A 21,443-nucleotide genomic window follows, 5' to 3' on the forward strand; every position below is an offset into this window, starting at 1 on the left:
CTCTCTCTCTCTCCTCTCTCCGCCTCTCTCTCTCTCCCCCTCTCTCTCTCCGCCTCTCTCTCCCTCTTCTCTCTCCTCTCTCTCTGCCTCTCTCACCCTCTCTCTCTCTCTCTCTCCGCCTCTCCCCCTCTCCCTCTCTCTCTTCGCTTCTCTCCCCCTCTCTCCATCTGCGCCTCTCTCTCTCTCCCTCTCTCTCCGCTTCTCTCCCCCTCTCTCCCTCTGCGCCTCTCTCTCCCTCTCCCTCTCTCTCTTCTCTCTCTCTCTCTCTCTCCCCCTATCTCCCTCTCCGCCTCTCTCTCCCTCTCTCTCTCCCCCTCTCTCCCTCTCCACCTCTATCTCCCTCTCTCTCCCCAGACGTTTCACATTTGAGTTTTAACCCTAAACTCGCACACATTAATAAATTAGTGAACTAATCATCAAGCCTTTGAGTAATTGAATTAGGTGTGCCAGTTTAGGGTTAAAACAAAAAATGTGAAACGTCTGGGGGGGACCAGAGGAGAGGGTTGGGAAACCCTACATTAGAACTTTGAACTGCACGAAACCCAAGGTGCATTCTATGGCTCTAGTCCCACATGTTTTGAACATTAAAAATACACGCATGACTAATGTGTAACACAACTATGAAGGCTTTTGATGTGTGTTTGAATAAGGAGGATTTTGACCCCAGTCAATGTTACCACCAATCAACCCTGCAATCTAATATAATGCTTCTCCCTCAGTGGTCTAGTTCAATAACTCAATGTATCCCAGCTCTGACTCAAAGCATTTCCTGATGTGGCTGAGGAAACAAACATCTCATTAGAAGTCCACAGGCCAAACAAACAGATAAATCACTGTTAGGCCGTTCATGGGGTTCCCTCTGCACCGCACCCACAGGGACACACATGCACACATGCACACACGTACAAACATACACGCGGTTCTGTGCGTCACAGTCCAGTGGTATCCCTGTAGACCTCAGGTATGTGTTGTTACCGTAATTCACTTCTCTGTATCTGTGACAAGGAGCCTTACAACCATAAAACCACACAACTCAGCAATATGACTATGTTGACACAAGACCCATTCCTCTTTCCTCCCACTGTCCCTCTTACTCTGTTCATACATAGTGAGGGCCTACATCAGCCGCTAGTTTGGTCATCCACTGGTCTAAATGTGATTCTCTCTCTCTCTCTATCTCTGTCTCCCATCTCTCTCTATCTCCCCCCTCTCTCACTCTCTCTCTCTCTTTCTCTCTCCCCTCTCTCTCTCCCCCTCTCTCTATCTCTGTCTCCCATCTCGCTCTCTCTCTCCTACCTCTTTTTCTCTCCCACTTTCTCTACTCCCTCCCTCCCTCCCCTCTCTCTCTCTCTCCCCTCTCCCTTTCTCCCCTCTCCCTCTGACTTTCCCCCCTCTCTCTCTCTCTCTCTCGCTCTCCCCCTCCACTCTTTCTCTTACTTCTCTCGCTCCCCTTCTCGATCTCTCTCTCTCTCCCCTCTCTCTGCCCTTCTCGCTCGCTCTCTCACCTTATTTCTCTCTCTCAATTCATTTCAATTCAATGGGCTTTATTGGCATGGGAAACATATGTTAATATTGCCAAAGCAAGTGAAGTAGAAAATAAACAAAAGTTAAATAAACAATAGAGATGAACAGGAAACATTACACTCACAGACATTTCAAATGCCATATTATGTATATTTACAGTGTTGTAACAATGTGCAAATGGTTAAATAAATAAATAAACGTACATTTGGTGTTTGTTCTTCACTGGTTGCACTTTTCTTGTGGCAACATGTCACAAATCTTGCTGCTGTAATGGCACACTGTGGTATTTCACCCAGTAGATATGGGAGTTTATCAAAATTGGGTTTGTTTTTGAATTCTTTGTGAATCTGTGTAATCTGAGGGAAATATGTCTCTCTAATATGGTCATTCATTTGGCACGAGGTTAGGAAGTGCAGCTCAGTTCCACCTCATGTTGTGGGCAGTGTGCACACAGCCTGTCTTCTCTTGAGAGCCAGGTCTGCTGTCGGTGGCCTTTCTCAATAGCAAGGCTATGCTCACTGTCTGTACATAGCCAATGCTTTCCTTAAGTTTGGGTCAGTCACAGTGGTCAGATAGTCTGCCACTGTGTACACTCTGTTTAGGGACAAATAGCATTCTAGTTTGTTCTGTTTTTTGTGAATTCTTTCCAATGAGTCAAGTAGTTATCTTTCTGTTTTCTCATGATTTCTCATGTTTGGGTCTAATTGTGTTGCTGTCCTGGGTGTGTTTGTGTTTGTGAACAAAGCCCCAGGACCAGCTTGCTTAGGGGACTCTTCTCCAGGTTCATCTCTCTGTAGGTGATGGCTTTGTTATGGAAGGTTTGGGAATCACTTCCTTTTAGGTGGTTGAAGAATTGAACGTCTCTTTTCTGGATTTTGATAATTAGCGGGTATGGACCCCAGACTTCACAATCCTAAAGGGCAATGGCTTCTATAACTGATTAAAATATTTTTAGCCAGATCCTAACTGGTATGTTGAATTTTATGTTCCTTTTGATGGCATGGAAGGCCCTTGCCTTGTCTCTCAGATCGTTCACAGCTTTGTGGAAGTTACCTGTTGCACTGATGTTTAGGCCAGGGTATGTATAGTGTTTTGTGTGCTCTAGGGCAACGGTGTCTTGATGGAATTTGTATTTGTGGTCCTGGCGACTGGACCTTTTTTGGAACATATCTCTCTCTCTCTGTTTGGCTCTCCACCCCTCCCTCGCTCTAGGGTCGCTGTGTTCTTTCCGTAGTGATCTGCCCATTCTGGATTCTGTCTGGTAGTTCAGAGTAAACAGAGGTCTGGAGGTAACACGTATTCTCCATCAGCTCTATTTCCAGATAGAGGGAGAGGGAGCACGAGAGGGAGAGAAAATGAGAGAGAACTGAAAGAGAACCAGCTGTTTGCAGACCTGTGCCAGGATTACATTTCTATCTCCTGATTATACGGGAAGTTCAATAATCACACATCAGTAATGTCCAAATACCATTAGTATAGAATAATATGGAATGATAATGAATTTTACATGCAATTACGGTAGGGGATTTCTTTATGTAGGACATGTGTGAACAATATTCATTCTGCTATTAATGAACTATTCAAAAGGTTGTTGCAACCGCTAGCATGAATGTACTGTAAGCTAACACATCTTTGCACTGACGTCTCACACACACACACACACACACACACACACACACACACACACACACACACACACACACACGGTGGAACCTTAATTGGGAAGGATGGCTCATAGTAATGGCAGTAACAGAGTTAATGGAATGCTGTCAAACACATCACATACATCGTTTCCAAGTGATTGATACCATTCCATTCACTTAATTCCAGCCATTATTATGCGCTGTCCTCCCCTCGCCAGCTTCCTGTGACAGACTTGATGATGGTGGTCCGTTGCGTGTGAATTCCTTAGCTTCCGTCTCTCCCTCGGTTCATAACAGTTATGGTTGTGGGATAGGAGTTAATGTATACCACAGAACTCCCCACAGAAAACCTAGAGAGTTATGAAAGAGACACACAGAGCCTGAGAAACATAGGGATCAGTGTAAACTGATGCTACAAAATCGAGGAGGAGAGAGAGAGGAGTAAACACATAGCCTTAGACAAAACACAGACAGGCAACAGGTGAGCCAATCTAGATCTCTCTCAGAATACTTACACAGGCGTGATAAATGCAAAACAGGAGCACATCTCAAGTTTCTCTCCCGACTGAAATTCAAGTCCTTACACAAGAATGGCTACGTCCAACTCTGTAAACTTCTATCTTAGAACAAAGGGAACCGCACTACGATTAATTACACTCTAAACCAAGGGTGTGCAAACCTTTTGGCTCGAGGACCACACAAGGATTTCGAAATTCAACAGAGGCCCGCACAGTGGGGACTGATTTGTTTGTCAAAATCAATCTGCGGACCAGAAAAAGGGCAGTTATTAGAAAATGTCAAGCAGATTGCTCAAGATTGACTTCAAAATTGGATGTCTGTCCAAGTCCTGAGGAAGTCAGGAAATGCCTTTAAAACGCTCACTAGGTGCAACATTGAGCGCCATTAGCATCTAGTAGGCTTGGGTTTAGCTATTGCATTGTGGATAATGGTGTTGATGTGAGACATGACCAGCCTTTCAAAAACATTTAATGGCTATAGATGTGAGTGCTATTGGGTGATAGTCATTTAGGAAGGTTACCTTGGCATTTTGGGGGACTGGGCCTGTTTGAAAAAGTTGGTATTACAGCCGGGTCAGGGAGAGGTTGAACATGTCAGTGAAGACACTTGCCAGCTGGTCAGTTCATGCTCTGAGTATGCGTCCTGGTATTCTGTCTTGCCCCACGTCCTTGATAATGTTTACATGCTTAACTTTTTATGGCTGCAGGGGCAGTATTGAGTAGCTTGGATGAAAAGGTGCCCATTGTAAATGGCCAGTTCCTCAGTCTCAGTTGCTAATATATGCATATTATTATTAGTATTGGATAGAAAACACTCTGAAGTTTCTTAAACTGTTTGTATTATGTCTGTGAGTATAACATAACTCATATTGCAGGCAAAAACCTGAGATTCCACTTCCTGTTTGTATTTTTTCTGGGGGTGGCAGATTTTCAACCAAGCTCTCATTGAAATTACAGCGAGATATGGATGAGTTTTCACTTCCTACGCCTTCCACTAGATGTCAACAGTCAATAGAACTTTGTCTGATTAATCTAATGTGAAGGGGGGTCGAATGAGACAGGAAATAGTCACCACTGCCACGAGTTGACCATGCTTTCACTATGCACGTTCACAGGGGAAGCACCTGCGTTCCACCGCTCATCTGATGTCATTCTAATTCTCCGGTTGGAACGTTATTCAAGATGTATGTAAACAACATTCTAAAGATTGATTCAGTACATCGTTTGACATGTTTCTACTGACTGTTACGGAACTTTTGGACATTTCGTCACGTTATAGTGGACATGCTTTGTGACTTTGGAATTGTTTACCAAACGCGCTAAACAAAGTAGCTAATTGGACATAAATAACGGACATTTTCGAACAAATCAAGCATTTATTGTGGACCTGGGATTCCTAGGACTGCATTCTGATGAAGTTCATCAAAGGTAAGGAAACATTTATCATGTATTTTCTGGTTTCTGTTGACTCCAACATGGTGGCTAATTTAGCTACTGTTCTGAGCTCCGTCTCAGATTATTGCATGGGTTGCTTTTTCCGTTAACTTTAAAAAAAATCTGACACAGCGGTTGCATTAAGGATAGGTATATCTATAATTCCATGTGTATATTATCATCTACATTTCTTATGAGTAGTTCTGTTGAAATGATGTGGCTATGCAAAATCACTTGATGTTTTTGGAACTAGTGAATCTAATACGCCAATGTAAACTCCGATTTTTTTCATAGAAATATGAACTTTATCAAACAAAACATGCATGTATTGTGTAACATGAAGTTCCTATGAATGTCATCTGATGAAGATAATTCAAGGTTAGTGATTCATTTTATCTCTATTTCTGCTTTTTGTGAATGCTATATTTCACTGGAAAATGGCTGTGCTTATTGTGGTTTGGTGGAGACCTAACATAATCGTTTGTAGTGCTTTCGCTGAAAAGCCTATTTGAAATGGGGACTCTTTGCTGGGATTAACAACCAGATTAACTTTAAAATGATGTAAGACACGTGTATGTTTTAGGAATTGTAATTATGAGATTTCTGTGGTTTGAATTTGGCGCCCTCTATTTTCACTGGTAGTTGTCATATCGATCCCGTTAGCGGGATTGCAGCCATAACAAGTTAAAGGTCTTACTCATATCAGTTACAGAGTCCGAGATCACACAGTTGTACGGAACAGCTGGTGCTCTCATGCATGATTCAGTGTTGCTTGCCTCGAAGCGATCATAGAAGGCATTTAGTTCATCTGGTAGGTTTGTGTTGCTGGGCAGCTCACGGTTGGGTTTCCCATTGCAGTCCATGATAGTTTGCAAGCCCTGCCACATCCATCGAGCATCAGAGTTGTCATTGTAGGATTCGACCAGACAGTGTGGTGAAGAAGGTTCAACAGCGCCTCTTCAACCTCAGGAGGCTGAAGAAATTTGGCTTGGCCCCTAAGAGCCTTACAAACGTTTATAGATGCACAATTGAAAGCATCCTACCGGGCTGTATCACCGCCTAGTACGGCAACTGCACCGCTCGCAACCACAGGGCTCTCCAGAGGGTGGTACGGTCTGCCCAACGCATCACCGGGGGCACACTGCCCGCCCTCCAGGACATCTACAGCACCCGATGTCACAGGAAGGCCAAAAATATCATGAAGGACATCAACCACCCGAGCCACTGCCTGTTCAACCCACTATCATCCAGAAGGCGCGGTCAGTACATGTGCATTAAAGCTGGGACAGAGAGACTGAAAAACAGCTTCTATCTCAAGGCCATCAGACTGTTAAATAGCCATCACTAGCCATCACCCTATATACATAGACATGACATCACTGGCCACTTTAATAATGGAACACTAGTCACTAATAATGTTAACATACTGCTTTACTCATTTCATATGTATATACTGTATTCAATTCTACTGCATTTTAGTCAACACCACACCTGGACATTGCCACACCTGGACATTGCCACACCTGGACATTGCTTGTTCTAATATTTATATATTTCTTAATTCCATTATTTTACTTTTAGATGTGTGTGTATTGTTGTGAATTGTAAGATATTACTGCACTGTTGGAGCAATTTCACTACACCTGCAATAACATATGCTAAATATGTGTATGTGACCAATAAAATTGCATTTGATTTGATTTGATATTGAATGTGCATTTTCTTGTTTGCTTATGGCCCTATACAGCTGGTAGTGCCAGAATCATTTCGTGGTGGATAATCGACAGCTACGAAAAATGTAGGTGAAAACTCTTGGTAAACAGTATGGTCTGCAGCTTATCATGAGGTATTCTAACTCAGACGAGCAAAAACTTGAAACTTCCTTAACATTAGAGATGGCGCTCCAGCTGTTGTTGAAGAGACACACCCCTCCTCCCTTCATCTTACCTGAGTCTGCCGTCCAGTCTTGACAATGCATAGAAAAAACTGAAAAATGTATATCTATGTCCTCGTTCACCCATGACTCTGAGAAACACAAGGATATTACAATTTTTCAGGTCCCGTTGATAGGATAGTCTTGAACGGAACTTGTCCAGTTTGTTCTCCAGTAACTGCACATTCGCCAATAGAACAGAGGGCAGTTTCAGTATATTTGCTCGTCAATGTAGTCTCGTCAGGATGCCGCCACGCCTGCCTCTCTTTCGTCACCACTTCCTCTTTTGAGACCCAGGAATTAGGGCCTGGTCCGGAGTAAGCAGAATTTCCAGAGCTGCTGACTCACTTTAGACATTTTAGTCCAAATCCAGGTTAGTGATAAATGTTCTGATGTCCAGAAGCTGTTTTAGGTCATAGAAAAGGATGTCGGAGACATTATTTACAAAAACAAGTTAAGATCTGTGCAAAAAAAAAGACACAAAATAGCAGAATTGGTCAAGAGCCCATAAAACAGGTGCTACCACCGCACCATTTTCAATTTAACTAGGCAAGTCAGTTAAGAACAAATTCTTATTTACAATGACAGCCTAGAAACAGTGGGCTAACTGCCTTGTTCTAGGGCAGAATGACAGATTTTTACCTTGTCAGCTCAGGGATTTGATCTAGCTAGCCCTTTAGCCCTCCATGGTTACTGGCTCAACGATCTAACCACTACGCTACCTGCCGCCCTCCTATAAAACAATTTGAAACGTGGATATGAATCTGAAGTCAAATTTGTAAAACCGTGAGATCTTGTTGGAAAATACATAGGTCCATTATGGGCTAAGGCACTGCATCTCAGTGCTTGAAGCATCACTACAGACACCCTGGGCTGAATCACAACTGGCTGTGATTGGGCGGTTCACAATTGGCCCAGCATCGTCTGGGTTTGGCTGATGTAGGCTGTCTCAGTGTTCTGTTGGTTGTCTCAGTTTAAACAGAGCATGTATGCACCCACACACCCACCCACACAGTCTCAGTGTTCTGTTGGTTGTCTCAGTTTAAACAGAGCATGTATGCACCCACACACCCACCCACACAGTCTCAGTGTTCTGTTGGTTGTCTCAGTTTAAACAGAGCATGTATGCACCCACACACCCACCCACACAGTCTCAGTGTTCTGTTGGTTGTCTCAGTTTAAACAGAGCATGTGTGCATCCACACACCCACCCACACAGTCTCAGTGTTCTGTTGGTTGTCTCAGTTTAAACAGAGCATGTATGCACCCACACACCCACCCACCCACACAGTCTCAGTGTTCTGTTGGTTGTCTCAGTTTAAACAGAGCATGTATGCACCCACACACCCACCCACCCACACAGTCTCAGTGTTCTGTTGGTTGTCTCAGTTTAAACAGAGCATGTATGCACCCACACACCCACCCACACAGTCTAAGTGTTCTGTTGGTTGTCTCAGTTTAAACAGGGCATGTTGGCTGATGAATAGCATGTGATCAGACTCAGATAGGGATTCAGTCTGTCAGGTTAGATTGCTAAACCGTGGTGCTGTGACAGTCAAAAAGCCCTGAAATATGCCCACTGTAAATACAAGCTGGGCAAGAGTTTCCACCCAGGAATTATCTTGTGATAATCAGATCTGAACCGTAGTGTGTGGGATGTCTTCTAGAGTGTAGAGCCACATGGGGTAGTAGTCTGGCTAGAGGGTGATGAACAACATTGAAGACAAGGCATTACCATGGAGATACTGTACGTCTTTGTGTCGCTACAGGCCACACAGGATCTCTGTATAACATTTACAGGTCTAACATTGGAATTAAAAGGTTATGTAGCCATCCACTTGACAGAAAAATAGATGAATTACTTCGCCTAAACATGGCATTGGCTTTTTAACACTTGTTTCTGAGCAAATATATTACACTGTAGCGCACACACACAGACTGTATATGTGACCACAGCACCACGTCATGGAGTTCTACTGTTAAAACTGCAACAGAGTCTACATTCTGGTGCAGTATGTTTTGACAAATTTGAGGTTTCTAACTCTGCTTCCAAAATCAGTAGAATAAAATACAGATTACAGACCTTTCTACTGAAAACCAAAGCCAATTTAGAGATTGAAATGATTCTGTTAAATACAATTCTCATTTCAATCCTCTGACCGTAGTTTTCCTGGCTCCGATTAGAAGTGAACATAATTGATGTGAGTGGACCTTGCTGGCCATTCAGAGTTTCCATGGAGGGCTGAAGAGCTAGCAGACCATCACATGATTAGCTATGTGTAATGGCCATACATACCTCTTTTAGAGGGGAAAGTAGGCAGAGTGCCACCTGAACTGGCCTGCCAACGTAGACTCACTGTCAGCAACGGGGGGGGGGGGGGGGGGGGGGTGAGAGAGAGAGATAGAGAGAGATAGACATTGTGTGAGAGAGATAGAGCCCTACCCTACACAGGCCTGATTGCTTTAAGCCCCGGCCCGACACGAAAACCAGAATCAGAAATAACTCTGTTAGGAAATCCATTCACTGCTCCTCTCTGTCCATCACTTGCTCCTGCGCTTTGCTCATGGTGGCTCTGGATCTGTGAGTAACCATAGCAATGGCTCCGCTTGAGCTACTCTATTCAGTGATGAGACATTACAGAACAGTTAACTGTTAAGCTACATTTCCTCACTCTAAACTCAGACAAAACTCAAGGAACAATATTGTTTTCTGTGAAATAATCTCTCCTGTTTTATATTTGACGATGTTGAAGCACTTCTGACAGAATGTTACGATTTTAGTCAGATATGATTGTACTGCGCAGCAGAGCACAAGCAAATGGCTCAGTTTCAACATGTAAGTGATCAATTTAATGATATCTGAGCACTGCCCATACCCTACTGTAGTTATTGGAGAAAAAACAGGCCCCACCCGGCCCTAACCCGATGTATACTGTCAGGGTCGTCGGGCTCGGTAGCAGAGCTCTAGTGAGAAATAGAAGAAGAGATAGCAATAGAGAGCAAGAAATAAGGAGTGAGAGAACAAGAAGGGAGACAAATGGAGAGAGGGAGAGAAAGAAAGACGGCTTTGTTAGTATCAGGGGGTACTTCCCCCATCCCCTCCTCGCACACACACACCCTATATTAATGTCATAATCATAGACACACACACACACACACACACTATATTAATGTCATAACCATAGGCACACACACACACACACACACCCTATATTAATGTCATAACCATAGGCACACACACACACACACACACACACACACACACACACACACACACACACACACTATATTAATGTCATAACCATAGGCACACACACACACACACACACACACACACACACACACACACACACACACACACACACACACACACACACACACACACACACACACACACACACACACACACACACCAAGCAATATGTTAACATGATTAGGTTGTCCCCCAAAAAGACCAAATGTAATGCTGTCCTACACTCTCTCTCCTCTAGAGACTTAGTATAATGCCCCATCATCATGTTAACATGATGGATCCATTAACTCATGGTGTTGTCTTTCACCATCAATACATACTGATTCTACTAGAGCCCTGTCCCTGGGTGTCACTGCAGATGACACACACACACACACACACACACACACACACACACACACACACACACACACACACAGAGAGAGTAGCGATCAGAGGATATCTAACAGTGTTTGACAATCGACAACCTTGTTAAAGAGGCACTGCTAGCACCAAACGAAAAGTCATTGTAAATGTCAGGCATAATTAGCACAGGAATAAATTGTTTTACCTTTGTGTGTGAGAGTGTGTGGGTCTATGTATGTTTGTGTGTGTGTGTTTGTGTGTGTGAGCAGAGCGGAGCAGGAAGAAAGGCTGGCTACTTCCTCCCTCCGGAGCCCTTCTGGCTGACGAGACTCCAGAAAAAGAAACAGGGTGTGACAGCTCTTAATCCTGACGGTGTGTGTGTGTGAGACAGAGAGAGGGTAACGGAGTATACTATCACACACCTGTTTTTGCACTGTACGTGAATACATTCTATAAATAGGATATAAACGTATGGATCAAAAATTGATGATTTTCTTTTGAATAAATAATCTGTCTGGGATATGACCTCATGACTGTCTTTCCTCTGTCTTCTGCAACTACTTAAAATGGCCTCCCCCATGATGAATGGCCTGAGCAGCCTTGACTGCTGTCCAATGGTGAGCATTCCTGTGTAGTTACAGTGGTATTACAGTGTGGTTAGCTGTGGTATTGGTGTGGTGGAGGTTCCACTGGGGAGGGCCGGAAAGGACTGGTCATGTCTGGACAACGTGGAAACAGAAAATGAGAGAGAGAGAGGTGGGTAGATGAGGTGTCAAAGGCAGCAACCACCAACACATTACAGGAACCAAATTTGAATAGAAAACCGTGTTGGTGTTTTCTTACAACATGACAACTGAACACTTTTTGTAGATCTGATTGGATTTGGAATGTATGATTAGAACTGGAATGAATTTGGAGTTGGAATGCTTCTCTGTGGGCCTGACGTCTGCTGATGTCATCATCCAGTCAGCTCTACCGGTAAACCAACCCCACAGAGAGAGAAGAGAGGATGGTGACATCACTCCACCAGCAGACCCTCCACATCACTCCTCCTTTATTTAAAATCAATTATCAGGCTGAATGGGGGAGTGTGAAAGAGGGAAAGAGAAAGAGCAGTGTTATCGATAGACAGAGAGACAGCTGTGTGTGTTCGTTAGCGATCAGACGTCAGTGTAACTGTTACAGTCAACTCTCTCCAGTCCAGACAAACACCATTACATGTCCACTCAGTCCTAGCCAGATTACAACAGTCACTTGGTGATCTTTTGTTGTGATTTAGAGTAGGGTTACACCATAATGACTAGATGGGTTACAAGATCACAGCACAACACCATGTAGTATTGCAGTAAAGGACCCAGGCAGAGAAAGATGGACTCAGAGCAGAACTGAGAAAGTAAAAACCCAGGAGTATTGATGTCTCATTGTTACCACCAGTGGAGTAGAGGTATCATGGTGGAGCATTTGTGATGATCATTTCACTCCAGTCTGCAGCACATCGTTTGTTACGGAGACAGCTAAGGAGAGCAGGCACTGGGCCCTGTTGACACACACACTTTTCCCTGGATGCCAGGAGATGGACGAGTCTGTCACAGAAAAGCCTCTGTGGAGACCAGAGCCAGCATGTAGGCTACAGGTATCATCCATCCTGCCACACTGTGTGCGCACACGTGAGTGTGTGTGTGTGACAGCTCTCTGTTTGCCGTTTGGCCTCATCAGTCAGTCTACAACTAGTCTGTCCCTGTTGTGATCCGTCTGTCCTGCTCTCATTGACAGTCAATTGAAGGCTGCAAATACATTAGACTTTTCTCAGCATATCCTTATGAATATTATTCATGGGGAATTATATAAACTGTTGAGTAAACCGAGAGATACATAACTAACGTGGGTCTGACAACCTGGACGGAAAATTACTGAGGATAATAGCGGACTATATTGCCACTCCTATTTGCCATATCTTCAATTTAAGCCTACTAGAAAGTGTGTGTCCTCAGTCCTGGAGGGAAGCAAAAGTCATTCTGCTACCTAAGAATAATAAAGCCCCCTTTACTGGCTCAAAGAGCCGACCAATCATCTTGTTACAAACCCTTAGTAAAGTTTTGAAAAAAAATATATTTGATCAGATACAATGCTATTTTAAAGTAAACAAATTGACAACAGACTTTCACAAATTGACAACAGACTTTCAGCACGATCAACTGATGATTGGCTGAGAGAGATTGATGATTGAGAGAGAGAAAAATATTGTGGAGGCTGTTCTGTTAGACTTCAGTGCAGCTTTTCACATTATCGATCATAGTCTGCTTTACACCCTTTGCTATATTGTGGATAAAGAGTTACCTGTCTAACAGAACACAGAGGGTGTTATTTAATGGAAGCCTCTCCAACATAATCCAGGTAGAATCAGGAATTCCCCAGAAGAGCTGTCTAGGCCCCTTACTTTAAAAAAAATCTATACTAATGACATGGCTTTGAGTAAAGCCAGTGTGTCTATGTGTGCGGATGACTCAACACTATACTCGTCAGCTATTTCAGCGACTGAAATAACTGCAACACTTAACAAAGAGCTCCAGTGTCACGTTCTGACCGTAGTTCCTTTGTTTTGTCTTTGTTTTAGTATGGTCAGGGCGTGAGTTGGGGTGGGCGGTCTATATTATTTTTTCTATGATTTGGGATTTCTGTGTTGGGCCTGGTATGGTTTTCAATCAGAGGCAGCTGTCAATCGTTGACCCTGATTGAGAACCATACTTCGGTAGCCTGTTTTCACCCTTGAGTTGTGGGTGATTATTTTTCCGTTTCAGTGTTTGCATCATTCGGGACGGTTTCAGTTTTCATTTTGAATCTCTTGTTCTTTTGTATTTTGCATTCATTTTCCATTAAATTACATTATGGATACATACCACGCTATATTTTGGTCCTCCGATCCTTCCTACTCCTCCTCCTCAGAGGAAGAAGAAACCCGTTACATCCAGTTAGTTTCAGAATGGTTGGCAAGGAATTCATTTGTCCTAAATCTAAAAAAAATACTAAAAGCATTGTATTTGGGACAAATCATTCACTAAACACTAAACCTCAACTAAATGAATGATGTTGAAACTGAGGTGACTAAACTGCTCGGAGTAACCCTGGATTGTAAACGGTCATGGTAAAAACATTGAAACAACAGTAGCTATGATGGGGAGAAGTCTGTCCATAATAAAGAGCTGCTCTGCCTTCTTAATAGCACTATCAACAAGGCAGGTCCTTTCCGCTCAAGTTTTGGCACACCTGGGCAACTGTTCAGTCATGTGGTCAGGTGCCACAAAGAGGAACTTAGGAAAAATTGCAATTGTCTCAGAAAAGGGCAGCACGGCTGGCCCTTGGATGTACGCAGACAGCTAACATTAATAATGTGCATGGAAATCTCTCCTGGCTCAAAGTGGAGGAGAGATTGACTTCATCACATGTTGAACGCACAAGCTGTCTGTTTGAACTACTGGCACACAGCTTGGACACCCATGCATACCCCACAAGACATGTCACCAGAGGCCTCTTCACAGTCCCGAAGTCCAGAACAGACTAGGGGAGGCGCACAGTACTACATAGAGCCATGACTACATGGAACTCTATTCCACAGTACTACATAGAGCCATGACTACAAGGAACCCTATTCCACAGTACTACATAGAGCCATGACTACAAGGAACCCTATTCCACAGTACTACATAGAGCCATGACTACATGGAACTCTATTCCACAGTACTACATAGAGCCATGACTACATGGAACCCTATTCCACAGTACTACATAGAGCCATGACTACATGGAACCCTATTCCACAATATTACATAGAGCCATGACTACATGGAACTCTATTCCACAGTACTACATAGAGCCATGACTACATGGAACCCTATTCCACAGTACTACATAGAGCCATGACTACATGGAACCCTATTCCACAGTACTACATAGAGCCATGACTACATGGAACCCTATTCCACTGTACTACATAGAGCCATGACTACATGGAACTCTATTCCACAGTACTACATAGAGCCATGACTACATGTAACTCTATTCCACAGTACTACATAGAGCCATGACTACATGGAACCCTATTCCACAGTACTACATAGAGCCATGACTACATGGAACTCTATTCCACAGTACTACATAGAACTCTATTCCACAGTACTACATAGAACTCTATTCCACAGTACTACATAGAGCCATGACTACATGGAACTCTATTCCACAGTACTACATAGAGCCATGACTACATGGAACTCTATTCCACAGTACTACATAGAGCCATGACTACATGGAACTCTATTCCACAGTACTACACAGAGCCATGACTACATGGAACTCTATTCCACATCATGTAACTCATGCAAGCAGTAAAATTAGATTTAAAAAACAGATAAAAATGTACCTTATGGAACAGCAGGGACTGTGAAGCAACAAACACAGACACATGCACAATAACATACACACTATACACACACGTACACAACTGTAAGTGATGTAATTGTGAAGTGGAGACGTTTAGGAGCTGCAAAGTGGTAGGCCACACAAACTCACAGAACGGCCCGCCGAGTGCTGAAGCACGTGCAGAGTGTAAAAATCGTCTGTCCTCGGTTGCAACACTCACTACCGAGTTCCAAACTGCCTCTGGAAGCAATGTCAGAACAAGAACTGTTCGTCGGGAACTTCAGGAGGAATAATGGTCTGGGACTGTTTTTCATGGTTCAGGATAGGCCCTTTTTTGGGGAAGGCCCTTTCCTGTTTCAGCATGACAATGCCCCCATGCACAAAGCGAGGTACATAAAGTCCTCGCAGCAATGTTCCAACATCTAGTGGACTCTCCTTCCCAGAAGAGTGGAGGCTGTTATAGCAGCAATGTTCCAACATCTAGTGGACTCTCCTTCCCAGAAGAGTGGAGGCTGTTATAGCAGCAATGTTCCAACATCTAGTGGAAAACCTTCCCAGAAGAGTGGAGGCTGTTATAGCAGCAATGTTCCAACATCTAGTGGAAAACCTTCCCAGAAGAGTGGAGGCTGTTATAGCAGCAATGTTCCAACATCTAGTGGAAAACCTTCCCAGAAGAGTGGAGGCTGTTATAGCAGCAATGTTCCAACATCTAGTGGAAAACCTTCCCAGAAGAGTGGTGGCTGTTATAGCAGCAAAGGGGGGACCAACTCCATATTAATGTCCATGATTTTTGAATTAGATGTTCGACGATCAGGTGTCCACATACTTTTGGTCATGTAGTGTATGTTACTGTGTGTGTAGAAATGCACCTTTGTGAAAGTGTTTCTATGTAACGTGTGTATATGGATGACATCCTCCCAGCATGCATCCCTGGCCAAGTACACAAGACAGAGCCAATGTCTTTCCAAGCTGGTGTCACGCCCCGCACTGCAGCTGCACACAGCTGGAGACTTTTTACTGTGACAGATAGGGAGAGAGGGAAGAAACGAGAAAAGGGTTGAGTCTATGTCATGAAGTAAAGGGGGTTGAAGGGGTCCATGGTAGAAGAGTTGGAGGAGAGGGGAAGATAGGGTTTGCTCCACAGGGTAGAGGGGATAGGGTCCAAGGTTGGGAGGAGGGGGTATGATAGGGGGAAGAAATGATGGTGGAAGAGTTAGTAAGAGATTGAAAAGAGAGGGCATTACAGTGGTGTACTCAGAACAGATATTTAGGAAGCAGAAACATGCTTTCTTTGCTCCTGAGTGGCGCAGCGGTCTGAGGCACTGCACCTCAGTGCTAGAGGCGTCACTACAGACCCTGGTTTGATCCCAGGCTGTATCACAACCAGCTGTGATTAGGACTCCCATAGGGCAGAGCACAATTGGCTCTGGGTTATGGGAGGGTTTGGCCAAGGTAGGCTGTCATTGTAAAATAACTGACTTGCCTATTTAAATAAAGGTTAAATAAATAGTTTAAAAAAAATTATCCTCATCCCTGTTCCCCAAGTGGAGAAATGCTTTCTGGGCCTGATTCTGCCAGGAGAGCAGAGTTAGACAGCGGGTGATAAATGGGCCCTGTTAACCTCCCTGCCTGGCTGTGTTAGCTCAACACTGTGTTCTACTGGCCTCTCACTTTTACAACGGGACTGATGCAGACACCTCCTGTCCTGTTCTCCTGCCTACTGCCTAGTCTCTCTCGCTCACCCATAGTCTTTCTCCGTCTATCTCTTTACCTCTCACCACCTGTCTGTCTCCTGTCCTCCTGCAGCTGCTAGTTCATCTCCATCTCTCTCCAGTCTTCTCCCTTGCTCCTCCCCGGTCAGTTCTTGTTCCCAGGAGCTCAGGGGTTTTAGATCACAGTAAAGAACAAATTGGAACAACAATGTGTAACATAATGTGTTCATCGTTCCCTGACTAGGGGGCAATGTCCAGCTCACCCCTTTCCTCTCCTTTATCACTTTCCCCTCGCTCCTCTTCTCCATCTCTCCCTTGCTCCTCACATCTGGAGAGTGTCAGGCTTCCAGGGGAGAGCAGAGAGACCATCAGTCACCATCATACACACACACGCACACACACGTGCGCGCGAGATCAGTCAGCCCCCAGACATCCCCCCAGACACTGACCCGCTCTGGAACCCTGTAAGATCAGCTGCATTAAAATCACACAATAAATCGACCTGCTAACTACGTCGGGCTGCTCTACTCTATATGAAAGACCTTATTGGAAGTGGCCCTGAACATGGATTCTGATTCAGAGCAGAAGAACAGGGATTGACAACAGAAGCTCTGTGGGGAGTAGAGAGGAGAGCTGGAGACCAGATGTCTGGTAGAGACAGGAGAGGGCTAAGTTAGTGCCTTGTTACGTGGTCCCAAAGCTGTAAAATACCAGAAAGAATCATAGGGGCAAGTTTATCTGCATTACTTTTTTCAAAAATATTTTAAGAATGTTTATTATAAAAATATAAATGTTTCCACTACAAATCATTTAACATTAGTAGACAAGGCCTTTTACATTTGCACAAGCACACACACACACACGCACGCACAGAGACACACACACACACGCTTGCATGCACACACATACACACGCACACACGTTCATCTAAAGAAAGCTAAAAGAGTAGGGAGGGGGTGGTTAACAGTATTGCTCTTCCAAATGTTCATGATTGTAAAGAAAACAGAAAACATTGACGACACTGTCACAGAACCATGTTATATCCTACTGTCTGCTACAAACAAAACACTACACTTATGCACTGTATATGTTAACAAATAAATAATAGGTTATTATAATTGCTTTTTTTAATGTAAAAAACAAATATAAGACAAAATAACATCAAATATAATACAAATAATTTTTGCCTTTTCAAAATGTTGCACAGATATTTTTGTTCATTCTTTTATACATAGAAACATTTGTACAAAGGGATGGCTATGGAAGGGGACTGTACTGCTAGTATCTATAGTTACATGGTTGTTTACATATGTACATGCTAATAGAACATACAACAGCAGCTAAGGGCAACAGGCGGGCAGGGGACAGACGGGGGGTGCTATCACGCATCCACACGCAACATTGTTCAGATCAGAGAGAATCATTGTCTGCTCCAGAGATGTATTACACTCACACACTCGTTGTTTCCAGAGAGAATCATTGTCTGCACCAGAGATGTATTACACTCACACACTCGTTGTTTCCAGAGAGAATCATTGTCTGCTCCAGAGATGTATTACACTCACACACTCGTTGTTTCCAGAGAGAATCATTGTCTGCTCCAGAGATGTATTACACTCACACACTCGTTGTTTCCAGAGAGAATCATTGTCTGCTCCAGAGATGTATTACACTCACACACTCGTTGTTTCCAGAGAGAATCATTGTCTGCTCCAGAGATGTATTACACTCACACACTCGTTGTTTCCAGAGAGAATCGTTGTCTGCTCCAGAGATGTATTACACTCACACACTCGTTGTTTCCAGAGAGAATAATTGTCTGCTCCAGAGATGTATTACACTCACACACTCGTTGTTTCCAGAGAGAATCATTGTCTGCTCCAGAGATGTATTACACTCACACACTCGTTGTTTCCAGAGAGAATCATTGTCTGCTCCAGAGATGTATTACACTCACACACTCGTTGTTTCCAGAGAGTTGTGAGATCTCCACCGCTGCTCGAAGAAGGCATTAGAAGAGCTCGGGGTCATTGAGTGTCATCTATCTACCTTACAGAGCAGAATATGCTCCGGAGTAGTCGGTTGCAAGGTATTCTCTCTCTACCTCTCTCTCTCTCTCTCTGTCTGTCTTTCTCTGTCTGTCTCTCTCTGTCTGTCTCTCTGCATTTCCTTCTCTATTCCTCTCTCCCTCCACATCTCTCTCTACTTCTACCTCTCTCTCTCTCTCTCGATCTCTCCTTTTCTCTCTATCCTGCTTTAGTTTGAATGAATAACACATACTGAGATTTCACACTAGGGGTAGGAATAAGGAAGCTTGGAGTGATGTATCATTACCTACTGTATAATAAGCAGACTTGTGGCAGTTAATTACAGTTCTGTATGTGGTCTGATATGTCCTGTGAACCATCAGAGCAAACTGTGTGAGTCTCATTGGTTCTGGTTGATCAAACTGATAAACTGATTGTTGTGATTATTGCTTTCTGTTTGACATCAACTGTTTTCAGACTGTAGGCTATAGCTAGGGGAAACATGGCGTATTGTAGTCTGGGTGCCCATCCAATGGTTTGGCTTCTTTCTCAAGCTGACTTTCTCTTGAGTAACAAAGGAGCACACAGGAGCAGACACACAGACACACAGAGTGGTATCAGTCCTTCTCTGTGAGAGAGAGTGGGGTCTTCAGTGGTGGGAGTCCAGCGTCTCAAAGTTCATGAATGAATCTCCAGGTCTGCTTCTGTCTGCTCCAGGTTGATGTGAGTGAATTTCTGCTGCTGACTGCATTATTCTACTCAAGGCATTTAATGTCCCCCTCTCCAGAGTTAAAGAGTTGTCAGTCAAGTCCATAGGATCACGATTGGATCAGTTGTCAACGAGCCCCTTACCACTATAGGTCACATAAAGGGCCCTGCTGTCCCACGTTATCCAATCCAAGCACCAGCCCTTTATCGCCATGCCCCAAGGTCCAAGGCCAGGTTCTCTCCTCTCCTCTCCTGTTCTGAGTAAGGCATCTCAGCATTTGTGTGGAGTGTCTACTTCCTCCTTTAGTTTGGGACTTCCTTCCTGTATGTTAGAGAGATCAGAGGGCTGTTCTAATCCAATGAGGCCCTCCTCTCCCCATCACTACCCCTCGCAAAGGGAAGCCTCCCTTGTGGAAGGAACGTCATTGAAACGTTCACAGAGGTCTGAAGGGGAGACGCTTTAAATCATATTGGAACGGAGCCCAGAGGGTCTTCATTCAGAATGGAACGTCGCCCAGAGGGGCTTTATTCAGATTGGAACAGGGCCCAGAGGGGTTTCATTCAGATTGGAACGGGGCCCAGAGGGCAGCCAGTCAGCCAGACAGCCAGTCTCTAGTGGCTCGGTCGAGTTACACTGGGACAGGGGCGTTCTTACTGTGGCTCTCTAGTGCTTTGATGCTGCTCACAATGTTCTTCTGGGGGCCGACGATAGTCACACCAACCTTCTTTAGGTCCCTGTAGAAAGAGAGAGGAGGGAGAGAGAGAGAGAATGAGCAAGAAAGAGAGAGTAAGTGCTTCAGTGTAAGACAGTGGCATGCCGTCAGTGATGCCCATCCCCTCCCCCTTCCACTGGCCTGTCAATCACACAGGACCACATTTCCCAGAAGGCCGATGGGCTGCCAGAGTTTCTAGTCAGCTGCTGGCAGAGTGGCCTTGAGCAGTTTTTGGTATATTGCTTAGTCTGAAGTGGTGTGTGTGTGTGCGTGTGTGTGTGTGTGTATGTGTGTGTGTGTGTGTGTGTGTGTGTGTGTGTGTGTCTTTGGAAGGGACCCACACTGGTACAGATAGGTGGATAACAAATGCATAATAAAAGAAATGGTCACGGCATGCTTTGTCACAACATCGGCACACAGTATGGGTTACACACATCATTTTATAAAGACACACAACTTAAAAGACTGTGTTATGTTTCATCTAGTCGACTGTATGTAGCAGCATGGTGATATTAGGTCCAGCAGTGGACAAGACACCTTCATCTCTGCTTCTGTAGGTGACTGTTGTTATAGAAGCATATTAGTGAAGCAGATCGGAGTTAGAAACAGCAGAGCTCAAACCCACTCAGTTAACATAATGTAGCTTTGGTTTCACATCGAGCTTCAGTTTTAGTGCAACAGGCTTCTCTGCTAGTCTGTAGGGTGCACATGAAACAATACATGAAAAGTCCTTATAAAGTTATTTGAATGCAAGCAGGATTGGTTCTAGTTTGGAGGGCAGCCAGACAGTGTACTGCAGTCCACCCACCATCCGTTGTCTCTGGAGTTTGAAGGGAGGAGGAGGAGGGGGGGGGGTTAGAGGGTGGTGATCCCCATTGAAGGCTCCCACTCTGGGCAGGTGGCTGCTGTGACGTGGTGCTGGACCTCCGTCAGACAGATTCTACAGTACAGACAGGCAGGACGCAGGGCCAGGGAATGTGAATATAAGTTCACACAGCCATACTGGCAACAGTCTCTCAAAAAGGAGTATGGGAACACAGCGTTAACACCATGAACAACATGTTACAAATCAAAACAGAATAAAGTAAATAAACTGCATAAAACATGAACACATAAAGTATGACATACATTTAAAAAGCAGTGAATGACTCATACAATAAAATGGATAAAAACAAATGACTGCGTTTTGTCCCTTCCATTTTGAAGTGTTTTAAAGTGGA

At 44.1% G+C, this 21,443-nt stretch overlaps 1 protein-coding gene across 2 annotated transcripts in view; it reads right to left on the reverse strand.

The window, feature by feature from the left end:
- Nucleotides 1-17,518: 17,518 nt before the first annotated feature.
- Nucleotides 17,519-21,443, reverse strand: part of LOC110520379 (ephrin type-A receptor 3) — a 64,009-nt gene continuing 60,084 nt past the window's right edge. Inside the window, exons 13-14 of one of the 2 annotated variants that reach the window (XM_090230720.1) lie at nt 21,032-21,163; nt 17,519-20,245 (exon numbers count right to left, since the gene is read on the reverse strand). In XM_090230720.1, coding sequence (XP_090086846.1) covers nt 21,079-21,163 — 85 coding nt within the window. In that variant the 3' untranslated portion in view covers nt 17,519-20,245; nt 21,032-21,078. The remainder of the gene's footprint in view (nt 20,246-21,031; nt 21,164-21,443) is intronic. The other variant, XM_090230719.1, reaches the window with a different exon arrangement.

The sequence above is a fragment of the Oncorhynchus mykiss genome, chromosome 3 (assembly GCF_057628025.1).
Source record: "Oncorhynchus mykiss isolate SJ-2025 chromosome 3, ASM5762802v1, whole genome shotgun sequence".
In the NCBI taxonomy this organism is placed as follows: Eukaryota; Metazoa; Chordata; class Actinopteri; order Salmoniformes; family Salmonidae; genus Oncorhynchus; species Oncorhynchus mykiss.